The sequence below is a fragment of the Notamacropus eugenii genome, chromosome 2 (assembly GCF_028372415.1).
Source record: "Notamacropus eugenii isolate mMacEug1 chromosome 2, mMacEug1.pri_v2, whole genome shotgun sequence".
NCBI classification, from domain to species: Eukaryota; Metazoa; Chordata; class Mammalia; order Diprotodontia; family Macropodidae; genus Notamacropus; species Notamacropus eugenii.
The window spans coordinates 208,626,246-208,643,889 of NC_092873.1; the positions used below are offsets into that span (position 1 = coordinate 208,626,246).

Consider the following 17,644-nt stretch of genomic DNA (forward strand, 5'->3'; position numbering starts at 1 on the left):
TCAGTGGTGTATTTTTCAAGATAACTGGCTTCTTGAGTTGGTACTAGTCTGTGGTCAGAGAACAGTGACAATAATTGATTGAGAGTCAAAATCTTCAACCTCAGACTAATTAGCACGGTGTTCTAACAAATCGAGCTAACTAGGTGGATTACATTGTCTTCCTATTTAATTACTATAACACCTCGATGGGATGTACCCACACATTTACTTTTTGGGCTGGCTTACTCAACCCAAATCTGTCTTCACACTGGATTCTCAGACAAGGATCTCCCATAAAACTACACTCAGTCATTCATTGGTGATCCAAAGAAAGAGAAGAGACAGTACCTGTTCTCAAGAAGCTCACAATCTAATGGGGGAGATGATATGGAAACAGCTGTGTACAAACAAATTACATCCAGGATAAATTGGAAATAATCAGCAGAGGTAAGGCACTGTCATATAAAAGAATCAGAAACACTCAGACTGTCATAGGTTCCTCGGGGTAAAAACCCTGTTGTGGGGGAAAATACTTCCTCTGCACATCACTTGAAACTCTTGAGTCCCCATGGATATTCTTCTGTTTGCACAAATCCAGCAGTTCATAATGATGACACACTAGATTTTAAACATAAACATTTACTTAACAATAATCATAGTATCACAGATATGTTTATAAGTCAAATGCAGGTGTAATAAATGCATCACTGTTCACACATGAACCTGGGTCACATTCTAACCACCAATGCACTGCATTTATATCTTTGAGAAAGAGTCAAGAGAAGCTCATGAATGAGGGAAAATTCATATGCTCAGGGTATCTCACAATTCTATAATGATGTTTCAGTATCCTCTTTCTGTCTTAGGAATTGTCCATAAAAGTTCCTTGATATATATATAGCTTCTGTATTAAACTGGTATCCATCACTTCCAAATTCAGGCTTAGGTAATGCCTTCAGATGAATGAATGTGTTATGCCCTTTTAGGAAAGAGCAACAGCCTTCATCTTGAAACTGGGAAAAATTTCTCCAGCTCTGCTCCTTTGCAAAATTCTTTGTCATCACCACTTTTTCAGTAATAACAGATGCCAGTACAAGTCAGAGTCCTCTCCTCTCTCTGTCTCTCCATTTTCCACAAGATAGCAGAGTATAGTCTTTCTTTCCTTCTTCCTTTCATCATCAGTAGTGGTAGAAAACACCCTTGACTGTCATTGGACAACTAATCTACCCAGCAACAAATGATAGAATAGAGTGTTAGGTTCTCTCTTTACCTCATTTGTTAAATCTATGCTTTCATCTGTCTCTGTTTCTCTGGGTGTATGTGTGTATTTATCTCTCTGTCTCTTTCTCCCCCCCCAATACACTCTATAAACAATGTTCCTTTAGCTTATGTTTGTAACTATCTTTTGTCTGTGATCAGTTAAATCACTTTTGTCCCATCATCATATATGGTTCTGGTGTCTTTATTTTCCCAGTTGTTAACCTATTTCTGTATTTCTTTAGTCATGTACAAATCACTGAAGCATACCATGCTCTCCATTTGTTCTCATATTTTACAGCCTATCCAATTCAAATGAACAGCTGCTTTCTCAGAACTCTGAGTTAGTCTTAACTTCCTTAACTGTTTTTCTTAGGACTCTAAGCAGACGTATGCCATGAAATAAATGAATTGTCAAGGCAGACCTCACTTAGCAACTGCTTTTCTCAGAAGCAGACCCATGCCAGAGAAGTGAGCTGATGCTTTTAAACTAATAATATTGTTTTGGAGAATCAAAACTGCATAGTATGGATAGGATCATAGACCAGAATGGTAGAAAGGAACCTCAGAGACCATTTAGTAAAACTTCTTCATTTTACATACCAGAAGAGTATCATAGAGGTTTTTTTTGAAGTCAGGAAGATCTTTATTCAGGCTCAGTTTCTGACACCAAAATGCGAGCTGTCTGATTGTGAATAAGGCACTTAATCTTTTACTCCAGTGCCCCAGGCAGTTCCCTAAGAGTATAAAATATAGATGAGCTACTGATTTGCATTGGTGATGGAACAGGCATATTCATACTGATAAATCAGAGGTCCAGACTAAAAAGCCAGAATGTTCCATGTATATGGCAATGAAGCTTTGTTCTATCATCAGTACAGCATATGCTTTGAATTGTTTTTCCAGTCTGTAGGCTTTCTCTCTTCACTTTCAAGTTCTTTTCCAGGACTAAATCATGCCTTAGAATAACTGGTTTGTATTAATGAGAACCCTAATTGTAATGGAACTGAGCAATTCTCAAGCATTCTATAGGGGAGACTTTAAAGTGATGTGAAATTTTAAAATTGACATAACTTTAAGCATCTAATTCTTGTTCGCATAAAAGTAATCTCCTTGTGTTGCTGTTACATACAAGTGTTTTAGTGACACTGCTGTTGCTCAGAGCATTTTTAGACTTATTCTTTGGGGATGGCCTTCAGAGCCTAAGACTCATTCTTCCAAAGATCCAGGTGATCCAACCTCAGAGAGTGGATTTTCTTTGTGAAAACAAGTAAATGTCATTTGGAACCCCATCTGGTGAATTAAATGACTGATAAAATATTTTTAAGGAGGAGTGAATTTGATGATTTAAACTAACTTAGAAGAAGAATAGCCATCATCAAAATAAGTGTGTAGCCTCCCAACATGTCCTTTTTAAAGGGATAATACCCAGGTGGATGTTTTAAATAGCGTTGTCATGTGTTTGTTAAGGCAGAGGGATCTTGTAGATACCATTAGGAAGAGCTGGTTTTAAATTCTGCCTCTGGCACATATTCCTGGTGTGACCATATGCATGTCACTTAACCATTTAACACCCCAGACAACTCTTTAAGACAATAAATTATAGATAACTTCATTGTTGGAGGGAGTGTCTGTACTGAGAGTTACCTACACTAATGAAATCACAGGTTCATACTGCACTTTTCCTCACAAAACTATTAAAAGGACAGTCATTATTTATAGTTCAATATTATATATGTTAGGTGAGCAAAGAACAAATTAACTAAAACTGTAAAGAACTATAATTTTGTTGTGAATTCTGTTGTCATTGTTGTTTGTCCTTTGTTCTCAGAGAAGACCAAGGACATCACAATATTGGGTCAAGGGGCAGATGTTCAGGTGTGGCTGATATTTCCAATAGGAGCTTAGAAGGCTCTACCACATTTGTGATGGAGCTCCATCTAGTTTTCTGCATCTCATGTTTCCTTTGTACTTTTGTGATTCTCCTTTGCTCATAGAGCACAGCACCTTCTTTGATGCAGACACATCATGCTGTGCCAGTCTCCCATGTCTCACAACTGATAATGAAGTTCTTCAGGAAGACCTTGAGAAAGTCTTTGACTGTGTGAATGCTTACCTTTTGCAAGTTCACTGTAAAATAGACAGCCTATCAGAGTCATGCTCTCTGCAGTATAGTTTGAATGCTTGGTAGTTTAGCTTGAGGGAGGACCTCAGAGTCTGATACCTTATCTTGCCAGGTAATCTTCAAACTCTTTCTAAGACAGTTCAAATGGAGGGGATTCCATTTTCTGGCAAGGTGCTGGTAGACTGTCCAAGTTTCACAGGCATACAGCAATGAAGTCAGCACATAGGCTCCATAGACCTTCAGCTTGGTGTACAGTCTAATCTCTCTTCTCTTCCACACTTTCTCTCTTTGTAGGCAGTCTTCAAAAGTTTCTGAGGCCCCCAAATTATCTAACCTGGTGTTGAGTTTCTCTTTGCTCAGCTAGGCCAATCCTTGGATGGTAAGGTCATAATCTAAGCCTTTGCAGCATTGCGACACTCTCATAGAACATGTGCCTTTTTTTCTGCTGTGGATTACTTTGGCAGTCTGATGAAGCCTATGGATCTCTTCTCAGAATAATCTTTTTAAAAACATAAAATAAAATATATAGCATTGTAAAGGAAATCAATTGTGTTGAAATACATTGATCAAAACTTTAAAAAAAAAAAGATCCTATACTCCTTGCTTCAGAGAACCTTCACATCATGGTGAGGCATCAGAGTAAGATTTTGAATAAGAAAATCTCAAAAGCAGAAAGGTAGAGCCTTTGGGATCTTACCTCAACCAATGGATGCCACCTTTCACTATTAGGGACTATTAGTGACTTTTATGTGAAGCCCTGACCAAGGTGATGTGTAATGTCTTTGCTCTTCAGTCAGATTGAAAGAATGAGATCTCTCGGCTCTATTAACTGTTGTTACCCGTGTATTCTCTTTACTTGTATAGGATACAAAAAAATTCTCTGTGTTGGAGAAGCCTATTAAATAAACACGTTAACATTCAGTAGCCTCTAAGAAAATCTGTTTCTTAAAAAGGGAAAAGGATCACTAAAATAATACAGAAGTCATACCATAGTATAATCGAGATAGCCAACTTTCTATATTATATACCAGAGAGTCCTTTCCTTAAAATGATCCCATTATATCATCAATAGCTACTTTAGTGCCTTGAGCCACTGGAGCCAACCTGGGCAGAAAACATTGTACAAATCTGGAAGAAACTGACTTTGTATTAACAAGACTGATGCAGACATTAAAGCTTTATTGTTTTCTTTTCTTAATGAAATCATACTGTAGCCACAATTTTACATGTCCTGAGAAAGTATGGGAAACTGAAATTTAGGTCCTGTATTACACCAGCATCATATACTTATTCACGTGTTGAATAAGTATCTTAATAAACATTACCAAAGCAGTGGAAATGTAATGTAATGGCAGTGTGAGCAATTATAGTTTCCACTTAGAATAAAAAAGAGAAGCTGGATGTAGATCATAACTAGAAAGATTGAAGTTGGACTTAGGAAGAATTTTGTCATTAGAAGTAGATGAATAGTGTAGTCAGTTACCGTGGAATAATGATGACAGAGCTAGAATTTATGTAATGCTTGTAGGTTTCCAGAGTTTTTTAGGGCAGGAAATGTTAAGCATCTGTATAGGGCCTACTATGTTCTAGACACTGTGCTAAGTATTTTTTTATAAATATTATCTCATTTGAGCCTCACAAGAACCCTGTCAAGTAAGTACTGTTGTTATCACCATTTTATAATTGAGGAAACCAAGACAAACGGAGGTTAAGTGATTTGCCCAGAGTCACATGGCTAGTAAATGTGTTTAAGCTTAGGTCTTCCCAACTCCAAGTCCTATACTCTTTCTTTTGCTCTATCTGTAAGTATATATGTATGTTATTTCATTTGTTATTTCATATTTAATATATTATTCATATGTTACATGTTATTTCATTTGATCCTTACAATAACCTTGTGAGTTGTAGGTACTATTATTATTCCCATCTTACAGACAAGGAAAATGAGACTGAGAAAGATGTTAAGCGATTTTTCTAGGGTCAAACAGCTAAGTGTCTGAGGCTGGTTTTGTACTTAGATCTCCATATCTGAAGAAGCTTAAGTACAGGATCTTCAGCTTAATATAAAGATAATTTTCCATATAATTAGAGCTGTACAAACATGAAGTGGGCTAACCTGACCTTTAAGCAGAGTCTTGGTGTGATGACTTGCATGGAATATTTTAGACCTGATTCATGTTTGGTATGTTTGATTAGGTGACCTCTAAAGTCACTTCCAACTCAGTGTTTCCGTAGTTCTACTTATCCCTTCTGGTTTCTAGTGACAGTACAGTCGTTTATATAGTATATTTCAGGTGGGGCCAAACACAAAGTTTAAATGCCTAGAACTAGAATACCATGTGGTCCCTTGAAACTACATTATAATTCATCCCATGTTTGTATTCATTAAGGTGGTTTTTAGAAGGTCTCATGTTCTTTTTTTTTTAATTTTCCTACCTTTTATCTAGCTGGAAGATGAAATCACAACTTTACGACAAGTGTTAACAGCCAAAGAAAAGCATCTGGTCGAAATAAAACAAAAGCTCGGCATGAATCTAATGAATGAGTTGAAACAGAATTTTAGCAAAGGCTGGCATGAAGTGCAGACCACCACTGCGTAAGTACAGAATTCACACTACTTCCAACCCATTCATTCTTCCTATTCCCTTTACTGTGTTTTTTCTTCTCAGCTTTTCATTAGTACTTTTCAGCTACATAAAAAAGGATCACTCTCCTGGGAGGAAATAGAGTGTCACTTTGTCACCCATGTAGTACAGCAGGCAGATTCTAGAGAGACTTGAGGCAATCCTGATCAGGGGTCTTCTAAGTGGAGGCTGAGGCTTGATCACAAGATGCATCACATCCTTCCCTTCTTGCAAAAGCCTATCGTGGACTTGTCTCCAACGCAGTTACACTACTCTCTTCATTCTTGTTCAACGCTCTCCACACAGTGTCCAGGACCCAACTGCTGGCCTCCCATTGCTGCTCAGAATTTTATAGCCCAGCTGCTGTAACCCAAGCACATGCAACATCTGTGAAGGCAAAATTCTCGTACCCCATTCATCAGATCACTTCTTGGCTTGCAGCAGGTGGCCCTCAATGAGAAAGCTTTGCAAAATTCTTCCTCTTCCCAACATATTCTGTGGAACAGTGAGTCATACAAGATTTACAGGTAGGATGGGTTGTGAGTAGCATTACAGATCTCCTTATATTATCTTTCTCTCCAAATACACCCCTCTTCCAGTCATCCCTATTGTTATTGAGGATGCCACTGTCCTTTCAGTTACTCAGGTTTGCATTCTTGTGTCATCTTCAACTCTTCATTCTTCCTTATCCCAAATTGCAGATCAGCTCCCTGTGCAGCTATCAGTCCATCCTTTCCACTCATAGTCACTCCCCTAGTTCAGGGCCTCATTATGTACATCTCACCTGGACTGTTGCAATAGCTTTAGTCTTCCTACACCTCAAATCTCTCCACTCTTCAATTCATCCTCCACATAGCAGCTAATCTTATTTTACAGGTCTGATGTCATTCATTACCTTGCTCAGTAAACTTATGGCTCCGGTTGACTCTAGGATCAATTATTATCTCATCTTTTTTATTCTCTAAGTTTATAATGTAGATAGTGATTAATATATTTACACATAAACATATATATGTGTGTGTGTGTGTGTGTGTGTGTGTGTGTGTGTGTGTGTGTGTGTGTGTATATATATATATATATTGAAGGCACATGTTAAAATTTTTTTTTGCTGATACGAAATGCATGATCAGAAATGTTGAGAGACCACTGCTCTACATGCTCAAAATTCTACTGTTCTTTCCTTCCCAACATTTTCTGCCTTTTGAGGAAGATTCAAGGTTCTTGGCTATTTTTTTTCAAACATGGTTACTGGTGGTGGCATTAAATATTTTTTCTCAATTAGGTTTTTTTGTTTGCTAATTAAAATTTCAGAAGCAACCTTGTTCCTTTGGCCAGCATACTTTTTTGTCCATACTAAATTGTTGTCTGGCTTGGTCACTTTCAGTCAACGTTTGGAGTGTGAGCAGAAACGTGTACTATTTAAAATTCCCTAGCAATTTCAGTAAAGTCATGTAGGCAATTTAAAAACACTTTGCTTTTTTCAACTTGCTTCAACACCATGAAGGTGAATATTTGGAACAACATTTAGTACAATCTTAGTAACTCCTTCCTATTTTACTGCTACTTCTGAAAGTCATTTAACCTGGCTGCACAGTCAGTGCATTATAATTTTAACTGCATAGTTTGTTTTTGGTCTTGAATCACTGCTACAGCTACTGATGAGGGGATTCCCTCCAAACTCCATTGGTAGTCTTCAGTTCAGTGTAGTCTGTTTCCTACAGAGAGTTAGCCAGTTCCTCAAAGTTACCAGTATTTATAATGTCCCCTTTACTTGGAGAATTCTTGTATGTAAGGTTCTTCTTGGAAGCCTCTGTTCTTAGATTCCATCACATGTTCTGAAAACCCAGAAAGCAAAAAGGTACAGCGGAAAATGTATTGAACTTGGAGCAAAGAGCCCTGGGGTCTAGTCTTCACTGTGCTGTTTGACATGTGGCCCTTAGACACAGTGTCATCTGAAAGTATGAGCATCTGGAGGACTGTGCACTAAGAGCACCTGTTTTGTGCCTGGTTTGATGCTCGTGATCAGAGGCTCGTTGAATAAAGTTGTCTCTGTAGCTGCATCTGTCATAAAATCTGACATAAACTTCAGATAGGTATGAGAGGTTCCTTGTTGGAGGAGGGCCTTTAAGGTTGGATTTTATTCAGTCAGCACGAATACTTTTTTATAATCAAAAGGCATAGCAGAATTTGGGGTTCTATGTACCTTTCATTTAGTTGTTTGACTGAGAAGACAAGATCTGCTATCAATTGTTAAAACCTAGCTTGTTTCCTTATATATTTCTTGAGATATACTGCAGTCCATGCATTGGCAACTCCCATAATAATTGTATAGAAATGAAAAAATAGTTATATGTTCTTCTGAGTGTTAATGCCATCTTAATCACTCTTTTTAATATTAATACCATTAATATAAAACCGATAATTTTATATTAATTATCAGTAACAATAAATACCATTATTTCTTTCCATTCTTTTCCTTATTCAGATATCTTGAACCCTGATACCTCAGTTCTAGTCCCCTGAAATGAAGACTCACCTCTGTGATGATTAATTGAAATTATATTTATGATCATTGAAATCCATCCTAAAATTGAGCTTAGATGTGTGACTTAGGCATTTCTATTATATGTAATAGGATCCCGATCTATATCCTGATAGAACCAAGATTTCCATATGATGAAATCACTTTTAGGGTGGGCTCCTTGTTCACCATCATCTTTTGCTGCAACCAGGAGCAAAGCTTGTATTATACACGGAGTGGCTAGTTGTTAAGTATACTGTTTTAGGGGTGCTAGAAGGTCTGAAAATAGTTCTATAACTGGCCTGTTACCTAATGCCTAGGACTCTAACTATTAAAGTCTCTAACTGCTATCAGTCCCCTCCCAAAATGTGGTGGGAAAATTAGGACCCTATAATGCTGTAGCAAGTGTTAATTTATCAGATACACTAGCAAAGAGCTAGTTGTTTTATATGTTTGACGATGCTGTGTTTCCTGGAGATAAGGGGGCCTAAGTAGAGGAATGTGATAAAGAGTCCTAGCATTGACTTTCTTCCCACCTAGACACTTTGTACTCTGGGAAAGAAGTAATAAAATGAGAGGTAGATTGGTTCCTAGAAAGAAACTGAACAGTTTAACTTAAAACAAGACCCTGGTCTTGCTTACAACTTTTAGGAGGGGACAGGAGTACTTTTCAGGGTAGGTAGACTGGCTAAACATAACAGTTCTAGGACAGAGAATAAGTAAGTAAGCAAATAATCAAGATTTTTCTCCCCCTTAAGAGCTTGAGTTGCTTGTGCCCTCCTTGTTTTTAAGAGAAAATCAGGCTCATATTTATTATATTATTAATTTAATGAATGTTTATATTCATTAGAGAAGAATACTTCCCAGAAGTAGAGAAAAAACATTCCCTCAGAGAAAGAAAAAAAAAAGCCTATAACCACCATGCTAATTTTGTTTTTCAAAATTGCTTGCTTTCAGCTATATTCCATGGTTGTTGCCAATGGTCCATTTTACATCTTAGTGATAGTATTAATGGGAAAAACTCAAGTCTGTCATGATAATAGAATCCTGCTAGACTTACTGCTTTCCTTTTATGCAGTCTTCTAGGGCTACCTCTTGGCATTAATGGGGCAGGATATCAGGTTTAATACCCTTTCTTGGGGCTGGGTAGCTTCAGGAGTGGGCAGGTGAAGTGAGTGAATAGAAAAGACCCAGAAAAGTACTTTCGCCTGGCATGACAGGAGATGTGCTCTTGTTTCATTAGTTAGACTGTTAGAGAGGGACACTCACTTTTCCTGATGCTTGAGGCCTATAATGGTTTCTGACACATACCTGCCACAAAAGAGAGAGTGGCTTCAAAGGGAATTTGTGCCTGCATTTGTCTTCCAAGCACATTTAATGAGTACAAGCTGTACAGAAGTCAGGAAAGCCCACACAGTAAATATTTACAAAACGCTCTGTGTTTGAGCTCTGACATAAGTACCATGTCCTTGTTGTTGAACTTCTCAGTCACATATTCTGATCGGTGATGAAGTATGTTATTGTTGTCATTCTTATTACTGTTATGTTCCAGCAGGGTTGATCCCAGAACTACCTGTGAAGGTAAAAGGCTGAATGTACAGGCACAAGGGTTTCTTATCTTTGTTTTTAATTCTTATTACCTTTTTAATCAAAAGGAAAGGTTTTCGTTTGGTAGGGTGAGGGGAATGGGGCACAGACCCATGATTACACTTGTCTAGGGAATGCCAGATGAGAAAACAACCTTGGCTCATGTAGCCCTGCGCATTCTCTGCAGCTGTAGAGTCTTAAAGTATTCCTTTCCCAGGTACATTCAGTCAGTGTATATCAGGCCAAGCCTCGAACCCCAGACCTCTCTGCCCCAATGCCCCTGTGGAGAGCTTGCCTTCCATCTTGCCATTGCCTCTCAAGGTTTTTTTCTAATCTTAGAATCAATTTGGTAAATTGAGATTAAGATATTAAGTTTGACAGATTATCTATAAAACATGGTTCATTTTGGTTTTGTGGTCTGTATTTGTGATTTCATTGTTCTGGGGACCACTTGTTTTGGAAATTCCTTCTACCAGTGAAGACCTGCATTATGTCTGTAAATGAAAGATTTTGAGGGTTGTCTGGTATACTGAGAGATTATATGACTTATCTGTGATCAGCCTCCATGGGCCAGAGGCAAAACTGCAATCCTTACTTGTTGTCCTAACTTCCAAGGGGGATGCTGTGTTCTCTATGCCATTTAGGGGTAGAGAAGTGAGGGAAAGAAAGAGAATAAACATTTTTGTAGCATCTACTATGTGCTAAGAACTGCCTACTTAAGTACTTTACAAACATTATCTCATGACCTTTATAACAACCTTGTAAGTTAGGTGCTATTATTTTACAGTTAGGAAACTAAGGCAAAGTGAGGTTACGTAACTTGACCAGGTTCACAGAGCTGGTATCTGAGAGCCAGATTGGAATGTAGTTGTTCCTGACTCAAAGCCCAGTACTCTACCTACCGTGCCACCTAAGCTGCCTCTAAATTATAAAATTCACTTTGAAAATGATTTTGTATATTTAGTAACATTGAGTATGTATTCATGAACATTATGTGGTATTAAAAAATAACTTCCCAAATAGGAAATGACTTTACTCATACAAACCATTTTAATAAACAGCAGAGGGTTTGTTTCAGACCAGTACTAAATCTCCCTTAAAAATAAATTTTCTACTTCAGAATGATAACACTGAGTCTAAATTATTTCAAATTAAGAACATTACTGAAAAAAATTAACAAGAAAACAGATGTAAAAATAATTTATAAAATATGGCATAATATGAATTAATACATTTTTCTGAAATAAGCAATAAATCCATGAAAATAATTTTATCGAGGAAATACATGGCTGTGCGTTGCTGAACATCTCAAAGTTAATTGTGATGGCAAAAAATCTCAACAACCTAGTGAGCTATTTATTTACAAGTATATTTTTGCTTTAGGCACCCAGCAGAGTTGAAGGGTGAATTTCTGTAAAATTAAGAGTTTTTCCATTGGTTTCCATTTAAAAAAAAAAAAGCAATAAATTTCTACCTCTGTATCTCGAATAAATTATATTTTAAAATTCTGTAAAGTCATGACCAATTTTATGGGATGGTAGTTATTGCCTTATTCCAGAAGGGAGAGAGTTTTGCTCTGGTATTATCCTGACTCAGGAACTCCTATCCAATATTACTGTCTCACCTGAGGCACCTGAGGCTCAAGCCAGCTTCTCCTCAGATGTCGTGCATTATGATGTCTCAGTATCTTTTGTCTGTACACTTGCAGTTTCTGTAAATGAACTGAGCCTTATTTCCTTTCCCTTTTCCTATTTGCTTAACAATATCTAATTGAACTTTTCTGTATTATAGCATGTCTCTGCTATATGAGGTCATGATGAGCTAGAATATCAGTTTCTTGAACTTGAGGCTTCAATTTATCACCATGAAAAAGCTGGAAGATCTGTTCCATTTTACTTGAATTTGTCTTTCCTTATTAATGGCCATGTGCCTCAAAATTCTATTCTTTTGCTTTTTTCTCCTCAGTGTTTTTTTGTTGTTCTGCAAGATACTGCTCATAATGCTTTTCTCTCATGTTTCCTATATATGTTTTACAAATGTGCTTTTCCTCTAAATTGGTGTGCCTTTGACATTCATGTTGCTCTGAAAGATAAAATAAATATAAATTGATCCAGCAGATTTAGACTGTGGCACAGAGAGTACTGAAACATTCACAGAATTGCTTCTCATTCCAACATGAATTTGAAAAATCCAGATTCAGTCTTAGATATACTAGGATACAATTCAGGAAACATAAAAAGAAATCAACTGTGAGTTTTAAAAGTAGTTCACTTATTTTTGTAAACTAATTACTGTTCATTTTATCAACATTTAGCTGGTTAGTTATTACAAAGGCAGATTAAACCTTGGGATTCCTAGAATTGAAAAAGACCAATAGCAACAAAGTCTATATTGTATTCATTTCCCTTTCCCAAACTATAAGTATCATTTATTTATTTGTAGATCTAGGTGACCGTAAATATGGGGGAAATGCAGTATTAATAAGTCTTAAAAAGCACACATATACATACACATGTACACACATACATATGTCTATATAGATCTTTAAAAGCATATGTATACATATATGTATATACATATATATGTATATTATGCATACACATTTTATATATATACATGCACATATCATACACACACACACACACACACACACACACACACACATATATTACCACCCACTATCATGACCAAAAGAAGGGGGAGGTGCGGTTGATACATGTGAATAATAGTTAGCCCTAAGAACTACCCTGCTCCAGCCCAATAAAGAAGGAGCTAGTTTCTTGTTTAAAGTCTGATTCATCTTTTTCAGTTTTTGTCAAAAAGCCATTGTATTGATTAAATTTTAAAACTAGCTTTTATATATGTATATATCTTTGCAAAAAAAAAGTTTGAAATCCAGATAAACTTGTAAATTCATTCATAAGCATTGAGATGTTCAAGAAAACATTTTTGGCTAGGTCTGTTTTTACTCTCAACTTAAATAATCCATGATATCATTTGATATGGATATTTTCTTACAGAGAAGACTTTTTTGGCCATAATAACTTCTATTTTAAACAATACTCTTCCACCACCAGGAGAAAAATTGCTCATTTGTCATATAGAGGCATTGTGGAGCTGAGTCTAGAATATTGAACTTAACGTCAGAAGATTCTAGCCTACAATCTGACATTCATTTTTTAAAAAATTTAGTATTCTATTTTCCCCAATTACACGTAAAAACTATTTTCAACATTTGTTTTTAAAAGTGAGTTCCAAATTCTCTCCCTCCCTCCCCACCCCCTTCAGTGAATTAATTTGATGTAGGTTATACATGGGTAGTTACACAAAACATTTCCATTTTAGTCATGTTGTGAAAGAAAACATAGACCAAAATTTAAGAAGAAACAACAAGAAAAATAAAGAAAGTAAAAAAGTATGTTTCCATCCATATTCAGACTCCCATCAGTTCTTTCTCTGGAGACAGAATTTTTCATCATAAATAATTCAGAATTGTCTTGGGTGGATCATTATATTGCTGAGAAGAGCTAATTCATTCACAGATGATCATCTTACAATATTGCTGTTACTGTGTACAGTGTTCTCCTGGTTCTGCTCATTTCACTTTGCATCAGTTTATATAAGACTTTCCTAGAATCTGACACTCATTAACTGAAAAAGAAAAGGAAGATATCCTAGGAAGAGAAACCTAAACAGAATGAGAAAGACTGAGTCCTAGTTCTACCCTTAACCAGACATTTGACTTTGGACATGTCACTTCACTTTGCTAGGTGTTAGCTTCCTCAATTATAAAATGGGTGAATTAAACTAGATCATCTTGACTGATCCTTTGATCCCCTCTCATTCTGTGAAGTCACTTAAATTTCTCTAGCCTTGTCCGTCAAATGAGAACCATAATCTTTATGCCATAAATGTCACAGGTTTGTTCTCCAGTTCCAATTCAATTATGCTTGTAAAAGCTCCATGTAAATAGAAACTATAATTGCCATGAAGCTACCATTCTCATAAAGGAATAGAGCTGGTTTCCCCAGACAAATACCATATCTCAGGCTGGAATTTAATTTTACTAAAAGTACCTAATTTTTGTCCACATCTGGAGGAAAATGATCAGTAGTCCTGAATTACACTGATCTGGCATTTAAATTAGCGATTTCTGCTACATCTGGGATGAGCAATCTCTGCTACATTGTAAGTAGTCCATAGTGATTTATTTTAAATACAGTACTTGTATGAATGTGTGTGTGTGTGTGTGTGTGTGTGTGTGTGTGTTAAAGAACAAGGAGTTCACTGATGTCAGGATTGCATTTTGGAAAAATGAACACTTGGGAGAAATTATGATGGGTGAGGAAGTTTTGACCTGGGGTTTTGTTTAATCTCAGTCCAGAAGTAATTATTCACAATGAAGTTGAACATTACACATAATACAATAATACTTGCAGTCAGGTACTCTGTGCATTCTGTGAGTCCTATCCTGACTCTACAAAATCCAGGAGGAATGCTTAAAATCCTGGGAGGTACGTTGGCATTGAATCCTCACTAGTTAGTGCCTCAGTTCTGTGTGCCTTTCCTCTATAAAGCTGTTTGATGCCTAATTACAGCATTCTAACCAGCTTCCCTAAGCCCAGCTGTCATTCACAATCCCCAAACATTGCACTGATCCCCGCCCCCCACTTCCTCATGAAATATTGTGCCCACTGTGATAAGCCACGCTTGATTGTGACTCCTTCAGGTTTTCTAAATCTAACTTTATATTATTAAGTCTTTTTCTTTTGATTTTTTTTTTAAATGAAAAGTTGGCATGTGAAAGTTTTCAAGTAAGAAGAACTATAAGGAATCTGACCATTTAAGGCAGCCTTAACAGTAAACAGAAGCATAGGCAGATTACCTACCTGGTATGGATTTTTTTTTTAATAGTCCCAAACATTCCTTTTAAACAAAATTCCCTAGAAAAAGTACCTTTGCTTCTCCCCAAAGTAGAAATGAGTCAGCTGATGAAAGAATGTTTACCGACCTCTGGAAAACTTTTATCTTTTGGTGTAACCATGTTGTTGAGGAAAAGGGACCTGAAGAAAAAAATAAAAGAATTAGAGAATGTTAGAGGTATGTAAGATCTCAGAGATCATCTGTCTAGTCCTTCTGTCTTATTTTTACCTATAAGGAAACTGAGTTCAAGAGAAGTGAAATGATTTTTTTATCACAGTCACACAGCCAGTTAGTGACAGAGCTAGTCTGCCTCCGCTCTGTAGGACTCTTCAGCTAGGCAGCACAGTCAGAAGAGCTCTGGACCTAGAGTCAGGACCTACATGAGTTCAGATGTGGCTTCAGAAACTTGCTGTGTGACCCTGGGCAAGTTATTTAACCTCTCTGCCTCAGTTTCCTCATCTACAAAATGGGAATAACAATAACTGCTACCTCCTATGGTGGTTGTAAGGATAGAATGTGATATTTTTAAAGCTCTTTGCAAGCCTTTAAAGCTCTGTATAAACTTGAACTGGTTCAGAACTTTTACTGCAATGGCCGCTCAGACCCTAAAGCTCTGTATAAACTTGAGCTGGTGACTGCAGTGACCATTCAGGAGAGCACTGGGCCACTGAAATGTTTCTGTGATGGCATGATCCTTATATACTCATGTCTGTTTCTTTCAGTTTGCTCTAAAGTTCAGATTTTAAGGGATATGATTCATTCAAGAATCAAGAATTCAACTTGGTCTAATGGACAGAGCTTTTAATTTGGAGTCAGGAAGACCTGAGTTCAAATGCTGCCTCAGACACTCTATGATCTTGGTCAGATTACCGTGTCTCAGCTTCAGTTTTCTTATCTGTGAAATCAGGATAATGGTACCTCCTAACTTAAAAAGTTATTGTGATGATCAAATGTCATAATAGATGTAATTTGTATTTGTTTTTTTGTGGAGTTTACAAACTGCCTTAGCACCTCAGCTTTCATTCATTTCAGGCCTCATTTATAAAGGTACATATGGAATTTTAGGTCCTTTTAGACAGGACCTTAGCACAATCACCTCATTTTCTGTGAGGAAATAGAGTCCCAGAGAAATGAAAGATCTTAACCACATGGAGTTCAGTTCAGGGGAGGGTGGAAAAGAAGCATGAGATTATATTTTAAAATGCATATAGTTTAAAAACAAAAAATATCAAGTAATCTTTTATTTTTCATGACATAGTTGGGATTAGAAACCATGTCCTAATTTAGTGTTATTTCAGCTATACCACACTGCCTTCATTGGTAAAGGTTCTAAAAACAGCACCTCTAAGTTACTTGGTTTCTGCTGGTTTTGAGTTCTAAGACCTCAGTGGAAAACCCTTAATGTTCAATCCCTTTACGTAACACTGCTCAGTATTTGATTTAGCAGCTTGATTTATAAAACAGCAGGCATTTTCTTGAACTCTCTGGCCAAACTCGTTTTGGCTGAGAAAGGGGTATTTCTTTTTTCAGGCAACCTGATAGAACACAAAATGCCAGGGACCAAGAACTCATTCCTAGTCTCTTTGCATGTCAGTGTTGTTGGTGAGCATGTGGAGTTGAAATAGAAATACAGTCAACAGGACTTCCCGGAGTCTGGGCACATGCACTAACCCTAACTCTTCTCTTTTTGTTCTGTAATACTAGATATTAGAACTAGGTTAATGCTTGCTGGTATTTTAAAGTTAATAACTTGGTATGTAAAATTGCAGTGTTTCTCTCACTTAAAAATGTAGTGACAATTACTTTGAACAACTTTTCCTACTATAGGTTAAGGTAATTTCCCCCCTAAGAAGAAATTACCAAGGGGAGTTTGTATGGGGGAGATGAACATCATTAACCACATCCAGAGAAGGAAAGGCCCTATCTAATCACAATTTGTTGATATGGTCAGTTTTGGGGAAAAGAATTTTTAAAATTGATGGTTTCTGTTAACTTCTGAGAAATTTTAAAATGCCATTTCCTTATACTTGGAGATTTCTGTTGTCAGTAGTTTTGTTTCATCCCCACTCACTAGCTCAGACGCCAAAACCCTAAAATTAGTTGAATTGGTAAATTCACAAAAGAATTAGGAGTGGGGTAGGAGATTGGGGTTGAGTAAACCTTGAATACCTTTCTCAAGCCTCTAGCTCTTGGTCTTTTGGAACTTCTTTTCTTTTTTCAGAAGAATTGATGTGGATCAGGAACCACATTTGGGAAAGCTGAATCAGTCACTTAATAAGTATTTAAGTACCTATTATGTGCCAGATAACTGTCATGGGGACTGGGGATACAAATACAAATCTGAAACTGTTCCTGACCTCCAGGAGCGTACAGTGTAACAGAGAATACAACAAAACTTCATGAGAATAATGTCCAGGCCTAGTTGTAGTCTTTGAGCAGCTAGGTGATGCGGTGAATGGAATGCCAGTTCTGGAGTCAGGAAGACAAGAAGACTGAACTCATCACATACTAGCTGTGGGACCCTGGGCAAGTCACATAACCTCCAAAAACTGTAATCTTTCATTAGATGTTGCTGAAAATACACTTTTCTGCATATAGTTTATAACAAAGCATTCTTATAATATATAC

At 36.9% G+C, this 17,644-nt stretch overlaps 1 protein-coding gene across 6 annotated transcripts in view; it reads left to right on the forward strand.

The window, feature by feature from the left end:
- TPD52L1 (TPD52 like 1) overlaps positions 1–17,644 on the forward strand; it is a 136,355-nt gene that overhangs the window by 84,923 nt on the left and 33,788 nt on the right. For all 6 annotated transcript variants that reach the window (XM_072643215.1, XM_072643217.1, XM_072643220.1 and 3 more), the window contains one exon: positions 5,809–5,957. In XM_072643215.1, coding sequence (XP_072499316.1) covers positions 5,809–5,957 — 149 coding nt within the window. The remainder of the gene's footprint in view (positions 1–5,808; positions 5,958–17,644) is intronic.